This window comes from Callorhinus ursinus, unplaced genomic scaffold (genome assembly GCF_003265705.2).
Source record: "Callorhinus ursinus isolate GAN/ISIS: 27379988/994484 unplaced genomic scaffold, GSC_fseal_2.0 scaffold9, whole genome shotgun sequence".
NCBI classification, from domain to species: Eukaryota; Metazoa; Chordata; class Mammalia; order Carnivora; family Otariidae; genus Callorhinus; species Callorhinus ursinus.
In genome coordinates this window covers 15084987-15099395 of record NW_027397071.1, presented here as the reverse complement: position 1 = coordinate 15099395, position 14409 = coordinate 15084987, and the positions used below count along the sequence as shown (strand labels likewise).

The 14409-nt window shown below is 33.7% G+C and overlaps 1 protein-coding gene across 4 annotated transcripts in view; it reads right to left on the bottom strand.

The window, feature by feature from the left end:
* COL11A1 (collagen type XI alpha 1 chain) overlaps window positions 1–14409 on the bottom strand; it is a 195969-nt gene that overhangs the window by 42521 nt on the left and 139039 nt on the right. For all 4 annotated transcript variants that reach the window (XM_073896230.1, XM_073896231.1, XM_025872583.2 and 1 more), the window contains 5 exons: window positions 8704–8811; window positions 3137–3244; window positions 2205–2258; window positions 1077–1130; window positions 466–573 (listed from right to left, as the gene is read on the bottom strand). In XM_073896230.1, the coding sequence (XP_073752331.1) occupies window positions 466–573; window positions 1077–1130; window positions 2205–2258; window positions 3137–3244; window positions 8704–8811 (432 nt within the window). The remainder of the gene's footprint in view (window positions 1–465; window positions 574–1076; window positions 1131–2204; window positions 2259–3136; window positions 3245–8703; window positions 8812–14409) is intronic.

Genomic DNA, 14409 nt, shown 5'->3' with positions numbered 1-14409 from the left:
CTTCATAAAATGCAAATCATAATTTAAAATAAGTTATTTTAAATGGCTGATCCATTGTTAATTGCTTATTTTACCTATTATTGTTCAAAATTCGCTCTTGACAGTGTCTGTTGGTAGTTGTGATTGGCGGTTTGCTCTTTCTCGAAATGCTTTTAATTTTTGCTGGCTATCTGAAGTACTCATTTTTTTGCTGCAAGACCTGCAAAAGCACCCTTCTAAACTCTCACTTTTAACGATCAGCCTTAAAAAATGTCGTAGTTCATTTTTAAGCAAAATGAGAATGAAGAAAGGAGGTATGATACCTAAGGTGGGGCTAACATTTAAGTAAAACAGTCATTATGGCTAAACATTGTATCCAAGTTCCTACATAGAACAAGGAAGGCTACTTAGTTTTCCGTGCACTGGAAAAGCTGGTGTGAGGAGTAGGTAGACATGACTGAATACATAATGCAGAGAGCATCTTACCTGAAGACCTATGGGACCAGGAGGTCCTGGGAAACCTCTGGCACCCTCATCACCTTTTTGTCCAAACATCCCCTGCTGACCTCTGGGACCCGGCTCACCATCACCACCCTAGAGTAGAGCCATGAAAATGATCACAAACTGACTGGAAACATCATGATTCTGATACAAGTCATCATAAAAATATAGCCATTTCTAATTTAATCGAAGCTGGTCTTTTTACAAGTAACCAAGTAAAAAGATTAAATTTCCATTATCTGCTATAAAGACACCATTGTTTGTCCGGTTTACATTCTTTGTTTCTGAAGTATGGCTGATTTTGATATTCTCACGTATACCAAGTGGCATAAAAGCTGTCTAACTAGGGGGAAATGATGTTCAGAATTTACTACAAAGTAAGTACTTTCAACTGGTTATTATTTTTTTTCTAACGAAGTCACAACATCTTTTGTTTATAAAGATCAGCTTGGTTATTATATTAGATAATTTAAACTTGATTCAATGTTAAACGTAGAAACTCATCACCACACAAAATCAACTGGTTATGTGACAGTTCATAAATTTAATCAGGGAACTGTGGAGACAGAAATTTGCTGAACAAGAAGAGTACTTACAGCAATGCCAGGGGCACCAACAGGACCTTGAAGACCTGGGGGACCAGGAGGACCCTGGGGTGAGATAAAAATCAGTAATTTTGAAACTGAAGACAGAAGAGCCTCAGCTATAATAGCACAGAACATTTGGTTCATCAGAATCTATTATGCATCTCCACATTTCTATAGAAAAGAAAAGAAACCTTTTGCATTTAGTGCAGTCAACCATTATTTGTTTTACTTCTTGAGACTCAGACTGGCGTATATTTGCAATCAGCTTTAAATTGCTAGTTATTATTGAAAGCACTCTCATCTGTAATGTGGATATTTAAAAATGGATTTTTATGCTAAGACACTGAAGTTTCATATTTGAAATTTTTCAAAATGCCAGATTTCTTTAATGAGATACGCATGATTCAGAGCACTTAAAAGATTTGTCTAAACACTATCTTCTAAATGAATATTGGGATTGGGGGATTCTATACAGACAGAATGTAGTGATAATATAAAAATGTGCATTTCCTTCATATGGAAACACATGCAAACTTAGTTTATATATTAAGTATACCAGAACTCCTCCCTTTGAGCAATAGATCTCAATATGTTTATGAGTCTTACATGCATAAATATTTCTTCTTAACTGCCCTTTCTTTACATAAATAACTGATCAGTCACTATAAAAGATCCGAGCACTAAAGAAAAACAGTCATTGTTCATAATTACTGCCACCTGTTGGGAAGAGTACTTAAAGCAAAGATTCTGCAAGCACAGTTCATACATCTTTGGGGTACCTGAGACACTTTCAAGTTTCCACCAGGTCAAAATCCTTTTCATAACCACACTAAGACATGATTTCTCTTTAAGCCACAGGGATATATGAATTAATGATGCAAAAGTGATGGAGGGTAAACTTTGGTGACTTAGTCTCATTGCGAGACTTTCAGGGTTGGAATTATTACATAGCTTAATACATAACATCAGAAAGAGGTTTAATTAGAATTGACTGAACCTCAACTGAATAGTTGCCAAAAAGGTAATATAGTATGGATATTATAAGTAGCTAGTACTATGGAAAAATATCCATGGTTAATAGCAAAAAAAAAAAAAGTTGAATGAATAATGTTACTCAGTAAGAACTAGGAAACTCACATTTTCTCCTTTGTCACCCTTGCTGCCTTTCTGTCCCGGTTCACCAATTTCACCCTGTATTGGAAAGATTTAAGTTAAAGTTTATTTCTAATATGTCATGCCTGCCATTACAATTGTCATCACTATCATCCCATTATTAAGTTTTACTTTAATGTAATTATGTGCTGGTGTTTAATGTCACTGTTTAAATTGTAAAATCATGGGTTTTCTCTGCTTCTCTCTTTCTAGTGTTGACTAATATATAGACAACCAAAAGTCAACTGACCTTTGAGGAATATTGCAACTGGATTTTTAATTCACAAAATCAATTTTGTCTAAAAAATCATCACTATAAACTGATAATGGAAGTACACTGATTCTTACAAGAATATAATTACGCATTAATCAAAAATTACTTAATTTTTTCCTCTGGTCTTCCAAATGCTAAAATGTTGCACATTATCAGATTACTGGTTCATAAATTGTGTTATGGCATTTCACAATAATATTAGAAGACACATTAAATTCATACACTTAACAACACAGCCCTGTATTCAGTACAGTATTAGCCAACAGGTATGTGACCCATTCTTAAGTCTTCTTTTGCAATATCCAAGACACAAGTCATAAGTATATACAAATAATTAATTAAATTAGTTTCACATTTATTTCAGAAGCTATATATTTAAATAAATAAGCAATTTTGGCATCTCCTATTTTCCGCCCTACCTTTGTTTTTGTGTTCTCTTTTTTTGTATACATCCCACATACTATTTCGTGGATAGATAATATTACTCACACTAAACTGAAACCTTTGAGCACATGGAACATGTATGAAACTTCAAAAAAGCCATCTTAAGATTTGTTATCTAATCTTCAGAAACATATCTAGGATTCTTGAGAAAAAAATTAAATTTTCACAGGAGGTACTAACATGGGTAAAGAATACCAACCTTGTCCCCATCTTCTCCAGGGGAGCCCGCCGGCCCAGCAGGCCCTGGGAGACCCACAGGGCCTTGGACTCCATCTCTCCCAGCGGGCCCTTGTGGACCTTTTTCTCCCTGTATTGAAAATCCAGCAGACCATTACTTTGCTGTGAGAAACCTGTAAGTTAGCTGTTTATTACAATTTTTAAGTGCAACTTCATCAGTCAGCTTCTGGGTTCCATATTTGAGAAAGAAATTACTGTTACCAAGAAAAAATACGTTCAAGTAACAAATGACGACACAAAGATCCCTACATTCTTTCCTGACTAAGAATACCATCCTTGTTAACAATTTCTAAATCTCAGGCTATGGTCCGCAAAAGTAATTAAGACTCAACTGAGAATTTTTCCTTCAAACACATATTTTCTAATCAAGTATTATATATTGATAAGTCAGATACTTGAAGTTGTGAGGTTACTGAAATAGCTGGGACAAAAAAAAATCATAAAATGCATTTGCTCATATCCCCAACTTTATGCTTTATGCATCAGCTTTTTCTCTTTTTAACAAATGTGTCATGGATTTTCCTAGATTTTTACATTTTAATTCACTGCTGCTTTTACTGATTCAAAATGACAAGGCTGTTAGTTTTCTTTATTTTTTGACAATGGCCTTATTTTCCCGTTTTTAAGTCTACCTCTGTTGTGTAATTCAAGAAAATAGTGCCTTGATAATGATGACATTATTTTCCATTAAGAGTTCTTACAGAGTTTAAAATAAATTATTTCCTCAAAGTCAAGATTTCCTCAGTTTTGCATAAGGTATATATAGCGGATTGCTCTCAGTGACTCATTTCTCTTGTTACAAGGTTTGGGAATCCACAAGTCATTAGTTCCTGCCTTTGTGTTACCCTGCTCCCCAGCCCCCCTTCCCTTACCACTTCCTGTCCCTTCACAATGGTGAAGTTTTACCTGTCTTTTCTCCTGAATATATTTACTTCACTTTACCTCCACCACTAACACCTTATCCCAAAATACCAGTAGCCTTCTTTTGAACGACTAAAATAACCTTTTTTCCTTTCTCACATCTATTCTTACCTCCAAACTATTCTGTAGTTTGTATGCTGTAATCAGAGAGACAATCAGATCATCTTACCAAAATTCTTCAATTTACTTGTTTACCATTCCTAAAAATAAACACCATGCTGCTAGTGTGGCCTACCATTATCTGCCTCCTATTACCTGCCCAGCGGCATCTAGCCTCCCCTTGCACTTGCTCTCTGCATTCCAACCCCTCTAGACCTTTTTTTCAGTTAAACCTGATTCCATGACCCTCTTGTTACTTGGCCTGAAGGTGCCTAGGAGGACCCTTCACCTAGATAATTCCGCTTCATCTTTTACACTCCATCATCGGTGTCCTGTCCCAGCAAAAGACCTGATTCCAGCTCAGTTCCCTCTGCTACAAGCTGACATATACCAGTACATTCCTTTCATATCACTAACCAGGGTTTGTAATTATACACGTACTTAGTGATTCTTTGCTTATTATCTAATTGTCCCATCAGATAATAAATCGTATGAGGGCAGAAACTGTCTGTTTTTGCAACCCGTTGCATCCCTTTGGCCTGTGGCCCAGAGTGGCCACTTAGGGAATATTTGTTGAATTATTAATGACAACAAAAATAACAACTTATCTATAAAACAAAGTTAACTTGTGAACTCTGATTTATTCATTTCCTAGATTCCATATGCTCTTGTCTTTCAAAACTAGCCCTAATTACCATTTAAACCATTTAAGACATACCCCTGATGTCACCTTGGAGACTTTTTATTACCTTTAAATCAAATATTACAATATCTCACACCTATTTATGCTTGTAAGATGTGCTGTGTTATTCATAGCGAATTTCATCATTTTAAACACATCAGCTGATTCAGATACTTTTCCTTAAATTTAGATTTCCTTAGAGCCTAAACTCCAAAAATCGATTGTTTTATACAAGAGTACCCATAAATAAGACAGATTAATTCTTATCTGCCTTCATTATTGTACACATGATCTCTAGCCAAGAACCACCTGCCATTTATTTCTTCTGATTCTGTTCTGCGTGGAGTCAGGAAAAATCTTCCAACTGCTCTACACCACACTAAATTTAGATTCTTCATCTACAACTCTACAAGATGACAAACTCCTCCTCCATTATGTATGCATCTCTCGGCCTTCAATCTACAGGACTATCAGAAACATCATCCATCTTTCCTTAAGCAGTCTTTATTTCATCCCTTCTACCCTTTCACTAATGTTAATAGCTGAATCTCAGCTTAAAATTTTGACAGAAGCAGCTACTCATCCCTATGTCCTATGTTTGACTTGGCATGATCTTGTATTTAGCCTGCACCTATACCCTCAACTTGTATTATAATTCACCAAATCCATCCCTCCTTATTCAAAAGCCAATTTATGCATCTATTTTCTGGTTAAAACCCATCTTTTTTTATGACAACTCTGGCCCACACACAAGATGATGATGATGATGGTTCAGTGAAGACTTATTAACACAATTCTACAAAGTAATTTAGGACTATAATTTCATCTAATCCTCACAAAATATCATGGATATCTTCTTTTTAGAGGCGTTGGGGTATTTAATAATTTAGCCAAGATCATGAACTAAACAAATAATAGACCTGAATTCCCAGTCCAATTCTGATTGGCTGGAGCTTGCAGCTCTAGTTTACTCTGACACCCTTAACTTCCTTAATCTTCACTGATACTTTTCTTATTATTGGTTAAGCGGATAAATATATATGTATCATCATAATAAAAGGAAATGCATTCAATTCTGCTTGTACTTCTACCTACTGCCCCCGTATTTTTTAGCCACATGGCTTACTGGGGTTGCTCTGCATGTACCGATCCCATTCCTTTAATCACCTGCCTTCTTTTAATCCCACTGTAATTACCCGGAGGTCACAAATGCCCAACAGGCCGAGTCCCCATCTCTCTTTTTGCTTTTACTCGGCTTTGAGTATTATTGATCTTTTACAATATTCAACAAGGAGACTCTTTACTCTCAGGCCTACATGATGGTGTGCCCTGGATATATTTTCTATCACTCATGGCTCTTTCTTTTTTTTTTTTAGACTTTTTATTTAAATTCCAGTTAGTTAACATACAGTGTAATATTAGTTTCAGGTGTACAATATAGTGATTCAATACTTCCATACATCACCCAGTGCTCATCATGACAAGGGTTCTCCTTAATCCCCATCACCTATTTAACCCACCCGCCCCCACCTCCCCTCTGGTGACCATCAGTTTGTTCTCTGTAGTTAAGAGTCTGTTTCTTGCTCATGGGCTCTTTTACACTATCTCTCTCTTACTTGAGTCTTTCAAAACTCCTACCCATTATGATTCCCCCTAAAGGAGAGTCTAAACCTTTATTCTCCTCCCTCAATACTGCATAACATGGGAATTCAACAATATGCCTCCTAACATTGCTCTTAATTCTACGTAACTCTCAGATTTACAATCCTAACACTGATTAATTTGGGGATAGAGATTAGGCCACAGTTACTGCCATAAGTAAGTCATGTGGATATTCCTGGCGCTCATTTTCCATTTTCTTCCTTCCAAGGAGGTAGATTGGTGGTTAAGTTAGCCAAGGACTTGCCTTCCACAGACCTTCCCATCTTACCCTTTTCTAATGCAAGCCTTAGCCTACTAATAATTATATAGCATTTTTATAACACAAGTTGCTCAGAGGAGTTAAGATCCCAAATTTATATTTGGATTTAGGAAGAAGTAAAAGACTGCACTTAACATATTAGCCAACAGTTTCATCAGTTTTTGCTAAACCTCTGCATAGAGGTCAATGGGTACTTTCCCCTAACACTTGTATAACCATGTTATGCTACTATCCCTAACTAGACACCTTCTTCAAAAATACTAACTAATACAGTGCACTGCACTTAGTTGTTCTCAATAACTATTTGTTGAACAAAAGGAAAATAGAAGGAACATCTTGGAATTTTTGTTGGTGGTGCGAATAATTGAGAGAGGACAAATGGGCAGAGGATCTTTTTCCCCTTCTTAGCCATTGTATCATCAATCACCAGTGAAACCCAAGCCCAAATCTTAGCTCTTACAAGGAAGGCCTTCTGTTAATAATGTGTCCTCTATTTCACAAAATTAATCTCTTATTATCACTTTCAGAACTTTTCCATATTTTTCTCTTTGCTTCAATATTTTCCTTTTTTTCTCTATTAAACCAAGGTATTTAACCACTTTAAAACCCAGCATTTTAATATATTATCTCCATAAAATCCTTTACTTCTCTAATTAGTGTATTTTCAATTTGTATAAGAAGAAATGTATATCTTTTCATTCTGTATGCCTTCTTCACTGTGTTGTGCCAAGATATGGGTACCTTGGGTTTTTGAGTGAACTTGTATGAGAAGGCCTAAGTCTGTCTTTTCTATTCCTTTCTCATGCACAACATACTATAAAAGTCCATAGGAAGTTACACAGTTTGTAAGGGGGGCAAAGAATGATTTTTTCATAGTTGTTAACATCTCAGAAAACGTCTACATTTTCAACATATTTACTAATTTGGAAATACGCTGCTTTAAAAATTTTCTCAGCAAATAAAAGTGCTTTTTTTTGTCACCAAAAAATCTATCTACAGGTGGTATGACCCCATTCTAATATTTCTGAAAGGTCGTAGATCACAGAGAACAAGCATTTTAATTTGGAAACACTTAATATCACAAACAGTAGTGAGAGAAAAATGCATGGACAATGAAAGCAACTTGCTAAAACTAAAGTCTTAGTAATAAATCAGTTAGGTTTAAACTAGGTTATATATATTAAGACTTAAATATATACAAAAATACTGAACTATTTTTATGTATTATGGTCAACCATTTTATCCACATTTATTGAATGAGTTTGTGTTTTAATCTTGGAGCATGAGAATTTTTTAAGAAAATTAATATGACTAAATAAAAGCAGAAACAGAAACCGAGAAGAAATCTTGACAAAGAAACATAAGCCTAATGAATAGAATATAGCCCACAATCATTGAAAAATAAAATTATTAAATCCAATAAATATAAGATAAAATAATCGGTTAGATATTTCCCATCTCATTCACTGTAGATCAAAACTCAAATTACATGAGACGGGCAGCCACTTTCTGTGGGTTTCATTTAGAGACTTTGGAAATACTGGATATGAAGTTGTAATACAAAAAGAGTGAAAAGTGCACAGTTTTCTAATATAAAGCAACAAAGTATAGTTTTAATCAAAACTCCAATTTTATTTTTTAAAAGGAGGAAAATCAGAAGCCTTTTACATTAATAATATCCAACTCCCTCACAGGTCTTAGAGTTTCATAAAGTATGGGAAAATGTCATCTCATTTAATTGAATTTGAAATTTTCTCTATTATAAATATAAAAAGAAGTGTGTTTCTATGCCAGGCACATATGCAGAGAGAAGGCAGTGGAGTATGAAGAACTAATATCCTTGAATAAAAAGTAATAACTTGTGCAGAATGGCAGTATAATATATTTTCTCCTTGAAATTACTTACAGGAGCACCTTTTTCTCCAGCTGGACCAGGAGGACCCTGGGGGCCTGGACGCCCTGGCAAACCAATTGGGCCAGCTGTACCTGCTGATCCACGTTCTCCTGGTGAGCCCTAATCCATGGGGAAAAAAAAATATTTTGTTATTAGTGATGGGAAAAAGTGAACTGGCTTAAGAATCACTTATTTCATAGTGGAATCTTATAGTGTAGTAAATAATGTAAAAGTCACTTTCAGACAAATGGGAGATCTCAAATAGGAATGGTTGTACTCATTATTTGAATGATTAATTTCTAGCCCCAATATTAAGCACAGATATTGAAGTTAAGAAAATATTGATAAGATGAACAATTTTAATTTGTAGATCTTCAATATTTTACAGATATCATTCTTTATTAAGTGTTCAGAACTGTTCACAATGCTTTATAAAACATGAATCCAATAAATAACTTATATGATTTTCTCTCTGTATTATTATGGATTGGCAGAAAAATTTTCTAGACTAGTATTTCTCAAAGAGATTTCTGGGCTTCACCTCAAACTTGCTGAAACACAATTTCCAAGTCCTAAAAATGAGTTCAGAAATTGTCGTTGCATTAGACTATGAATATAATTTTTTTTTTACAAAATAAAGTTTGATAATCATTATCCCAGAGTTTGGACTTTTTCCCAGAAAATAAGTCCTTAAATTTATCTTGGAGTCTGACAGGGATCATTGGTTTTTATTACCAACATTGGCAATATAATTCATAAAATTAGGTATGTCCAACTGAGTTCCAAAGAAGATGCCATATATTTTCAACTAATTTACTTTAAAAAATACCTAATATGTAAAATTAGAAAAAAATAATAGTGTGGATACTGCCTTCATATTAATTCCATCTATCAACAATTTGAGAAATCATTATTTAAAGGAAGAATAAAAGAAATGCAAACACATTTACCAAATCACATAAAGCTCAAGTATAACCTATTTACTTTTTCCAATTTTATTTAATAAAAAAATAACAAGAATGTTGTCTTTGAATTAGATTCTTAGATGGGTGGCTAAGTTACAATTTATCATTTTCTTTCATGATTGAATTAAATCTGAAATATTAGAAAATAGGATTATTAATAGTTCTCCTTAATAAGATATTCAGATAACATCTTCAAAACTCATAGAAGAAATGACTTATAAAAGCTGGAAAATACAATACCTTAACACTTATTTTCTAAAACTACACTTCCCGTATAATCGGAAATCTTTTTATTATTCAAATATGAATTAGTGACTTTGTTCTAATTTATATTTTATGAGGTAGAGAATCAATTACGTATAAACACAAGAACAGTGATCATAATGACAACAATTTGTATTGACACAGTGCTTGACAATTTACAAATCCATTTTACATTCATTTTGTCATTTTATTACCACGGACATTCCACAGAGTTGATAGTGCAGTTGTAACCCATCAGTTGTAATGGTGAGAAACCTATAGCTCATCATAATCATGTAGCTGGTCAAAAGAAACTCTGATCCTGGGCTCCTCCAAATGCTTTCTCTACAAAGCCACCTACTGTTTCTCTCAAATGGAGGCATCAGTGACTCCCAGGGGCTATTTAATCAGAATATCTTTAAATTCAATTTTAGTGAAATATTCATTGATTACAAAAGATTACAAAAATATTTACTACTCAATTTCCTGATACTATTTTTCTGGCTAAATTCACAAGGTACATGGAATAGTTTTTTATTTATCCAGGTATCTGAATGCTAACACAATTAAAATGAATTAAGAGAGTACAGATTCCAGACTATTGGTAATAATTTAAGAGCAACACTAGAAAAAGTGATTTTGTATTTCATTTTTTAAATTTTTATTGTTATGTTAATCACCATACAGTACATCATTAGTTTTTGATGTAGTGTTCCATGATTCATTGTTTGTGTATAACACCCAGGCCTCCATGCAGAACATGCCCTCTTTGTTTTGTTTTGCAACCACTGTTGTACTTTTTAAAATTTTAGGGTATCTTAAAATTAGGATATAGAATTTGGAGAAACTTTACTAAAAATATGGCTAAAGAAATCATGAAATTTAAACTTAATATAAACAGAAGTGGCATTTTTGCACTATAAGAAGTAGATATTTAAAAATAAACCCAGGAATTCTTCCTCATGTTGCATAATAATTAACCAAGAACTGTGTGAAAATTAAATTTTTACCAATTACATATTTCAAATACTAAAGAAGAAGCAAAGGAAAATTGCAGTTAGTATTTTTTTAGATAATAAACATATACTCTCTGTCAAAATGTTTTTTGAAACCTAATCAAGTATTTTTATGGAAAAAAAAGTCAACCATAAGTGGTGTTAAGTGTTACCAGGTAAAGACTTTGGATGAACGATTTCGGAAGCCAGGGCAGAAGAGAAAACTGAGAGGAGAGTCCTCTAAGTGTTTCTGCGTTCAAGAGGCACTGCCCTAAAAGTGAGAGGAATGTAAAGATTTGTCCCTATTTATTAGAAAGAGGGAGGTCAGAAGGGAAGCCTGGAGGTTGAGGTTGAGGGCAAGGAGGAGGGGGGGGGGAGAGAGGTAGGGGAAAGGAAGGAGGAGCAGAGAGACAGGAGGAGAACAAGAGGAATAAAAACAAGGACCCTGAAACTGAGAGAAATGCAAAGGCGTTTCCTGAATTACAAAGAGAGAAAGAAAAACTTCAGTAAAGAAAGCACTCTTTTTTTTTTTGTAATAGAAAAATATCAACAGAAGATTGTATACAATGTGACATCCCTAAAGATAAATCTCTACTTCTCTGAAAAAATGGTGCGTACAACATGATTGCGTTACATTTCTCTTTTAACATTTTACTTGTGAAGTCTCAGAAAAGGATTACTACCCATTAGTGTTATCAAATCTAAACTAAGCATCCAATTTAAGTGCTGAGATATTTTATTTGTAATTGACTATACAAAAGAGATGCAATTTTGATTTGTCAGACCATGGAAATTTTTCTCTTTAATTCTGTGTTACATTTAAACCCCAACTGTTGGAAGACTACCCGAGGAAGATGTCACATTAGACTGTGTTGAGGTCAACAGCTATGAGACTGGAATTATAAAAGGGGAGATTCACTAAGAAGCTGAAATGTATATTAAAAAAACTTATTATTTTCCCATTATCAAGCCTATTAAACAATTATTGTGCTAAGTACCCTGTGCATGCAATATAATTTAATTCCAATACAGTTTGCCTATTTTTCAGATAAAGGCCATAAGGGCCTGATGTGCCATGATCCATACAAAGATTTTTTTCTAACTACTGAGTATTTCATAAATAAATGGTGAGAAAAAAAAAGAATCCCCGATTGTTTGTACCACTATAATTCATACATATTGTGCTAAATTTTAATAAGTGGGAGAAACACAGCCATTTAGGACTACTTCTCCCAGAATGAACTCATATTTGTTGAATACCTTCTAAAATAAGAAAACATAAAAGAATTTATGGCAATAGTTATGTCCTTTGTCCAAAGAGTCGTTCTCTGTCATTGATATCGTTCATTTAAACTTCGTTAAACAGTTCATTAGAATCTTTGCTTTTTGTCACTGTTTCTTACAAGTTTAGTTTTAATTTTCAACAACAAAGAATTGTTTTTAGTTTTGAGAACTATTTAGCACATGTGTGGGACTTTTTCATCATGTTCCACCTGTGGTTTTAGAAGCTAACTTTCTTTTATTATTTGAAGCAAGATTCTTAAATTTTCTTTTATTAAAAATTTTATTTATTATGTTATATTAGTCATCATACATTACATCATTAGTTTTTGATGTAGCTGTCCATGATTGATTGTTTGCATATAACACCCAGTGCTCCATTCAATACGTGCCCTCCTTACTACCCATCACCAGGCTAACCCAGCCCCCCAAACCTTCCCCTCTAGAACCCTCAGTTTGTGTCTCAGAGTCCATAGTCTCTCATGGTTCGTCTCCCCCTCCGATTTCCCCCCCTTCACTTTTCCCTTCTTACTATCTTTTTCTTTTTAACATATAATGTATTACTTGTTTCAGGGATACAGGTCTGTGATTCAACAGTCTTACACAATTCACAGCGCTCACCATAGCACATACCCTCCCCAGTGTCTATCACCAGTCACTCCATCCCTCCCACCCCCCACCACTCCAGCAACCCTCAGTTTGTTTCCTGTAACTCTTCTTTCTTATGTACAGAACTCGAAACAGTTTAGGTTAATGCTTCTTTTTGAGGATATATTTATCCTTGATCTTCCCCCCAAAATACTCATATATACACACTCAGAATTTTTTTTTACTTTATATTTTAGTATGTAATGTGCAAGTTATTTTCTCCTAATACAGCACATCTCTCATTGTCCCTTTAATACAATATACCTGCTGTTATCTCTCAGTGGTTGGTCAGTCTTATAGTCTACCTTGGGAGGTCTTTGGTCTTTTCCTGTACTATTAAACTTTTAGCCATTCTTTAGGCCCAAGATAACAACCATGTTTTCTAAAAGTTATATTATTCTAAGAATTTAAAGCATGAGACATCCTTCTAAATATTCCTTACACAACTTACCATAGTATGCTAGGTTTTCTACCACTATTTTCTGAAAGAATTAATGTAGCATTTGGCCTGAATTTTGTACTGTAAATATCTCCATGATTTCTTCATTGATACTTCCAAAGCACAGAATATTTACTATATGCATCAAATAATTATAAATAACAGTAATAAATACAATAACATGATAATAGAATTAGAGATATGCACTGGTCTTTCTACAAAACGTGTGAACTTGATAGATATGTTAAAAAATTTAGAATCTAAATGTATTCATGTGTAGTCAATAGAAATTTCCCAAATTTAGAGGAGAAAGAGCATTATGTGAATATATTTCCCTAGAAAATGTGGTATAAAAATTAAGAGAAATATATATTTCCTTAGCTGGATACATTATGCCTGACAAGTTATATGAAAATAACTAATGGCCTTTGCTTAAGAAAAGAATGCTTATTAATTTTCTAGCAAAGTATGTTTAATATTTAAAATTAATCAAATAAAATGTTCATGTCTATCAAGTAGAGAAAGAATGCTGATTTGAATCAATGACAATGCTTAAAGTTTGTAGATATTATATGCTATTTTTTATGGCAAAGCTTAACTATTTTAATTACTCCCTTGGAGCATTCATAAAATTAAATTTCATATTGCCATCTTACTTGTGGAACGTGCATTAAAATTAACAATAAAAACATATTACTTTCCTGCAGTTAAAATATTGCTCATGATCTTGTCACAGCTCGTTAACTTTAAAACAGTGGATGAAAACAATAAGAAGAGACATTTTGGATGTATATTTGTGCCCTAAAGTATAACTGTGATTTCTTTTTCCATTAGTTATTTCAAACATTCTATAAGTCTAGATATTTTTAATAACAGCATGCTCTGCAATGATTTTGTTTTATACTTCTATAAATGAAAAGTGAAAATCTCTGATGATACATACCTATTAAGCAAATGATCTTACAAACATGCAAATCTTTTAAAAATATTCCCAAGCCAACTTTTAAAAGAATAAGCCTTCTGAGTCCTTTAGTTCCCAACTGAACCACTGGAGAAATCTCATTAAAAAAAATAAAAATTTAAACGCCGTATTAAAAAAAGAACCCATTTGCACATTCTACAAAAAACATAGAATCTACTTTCTTGT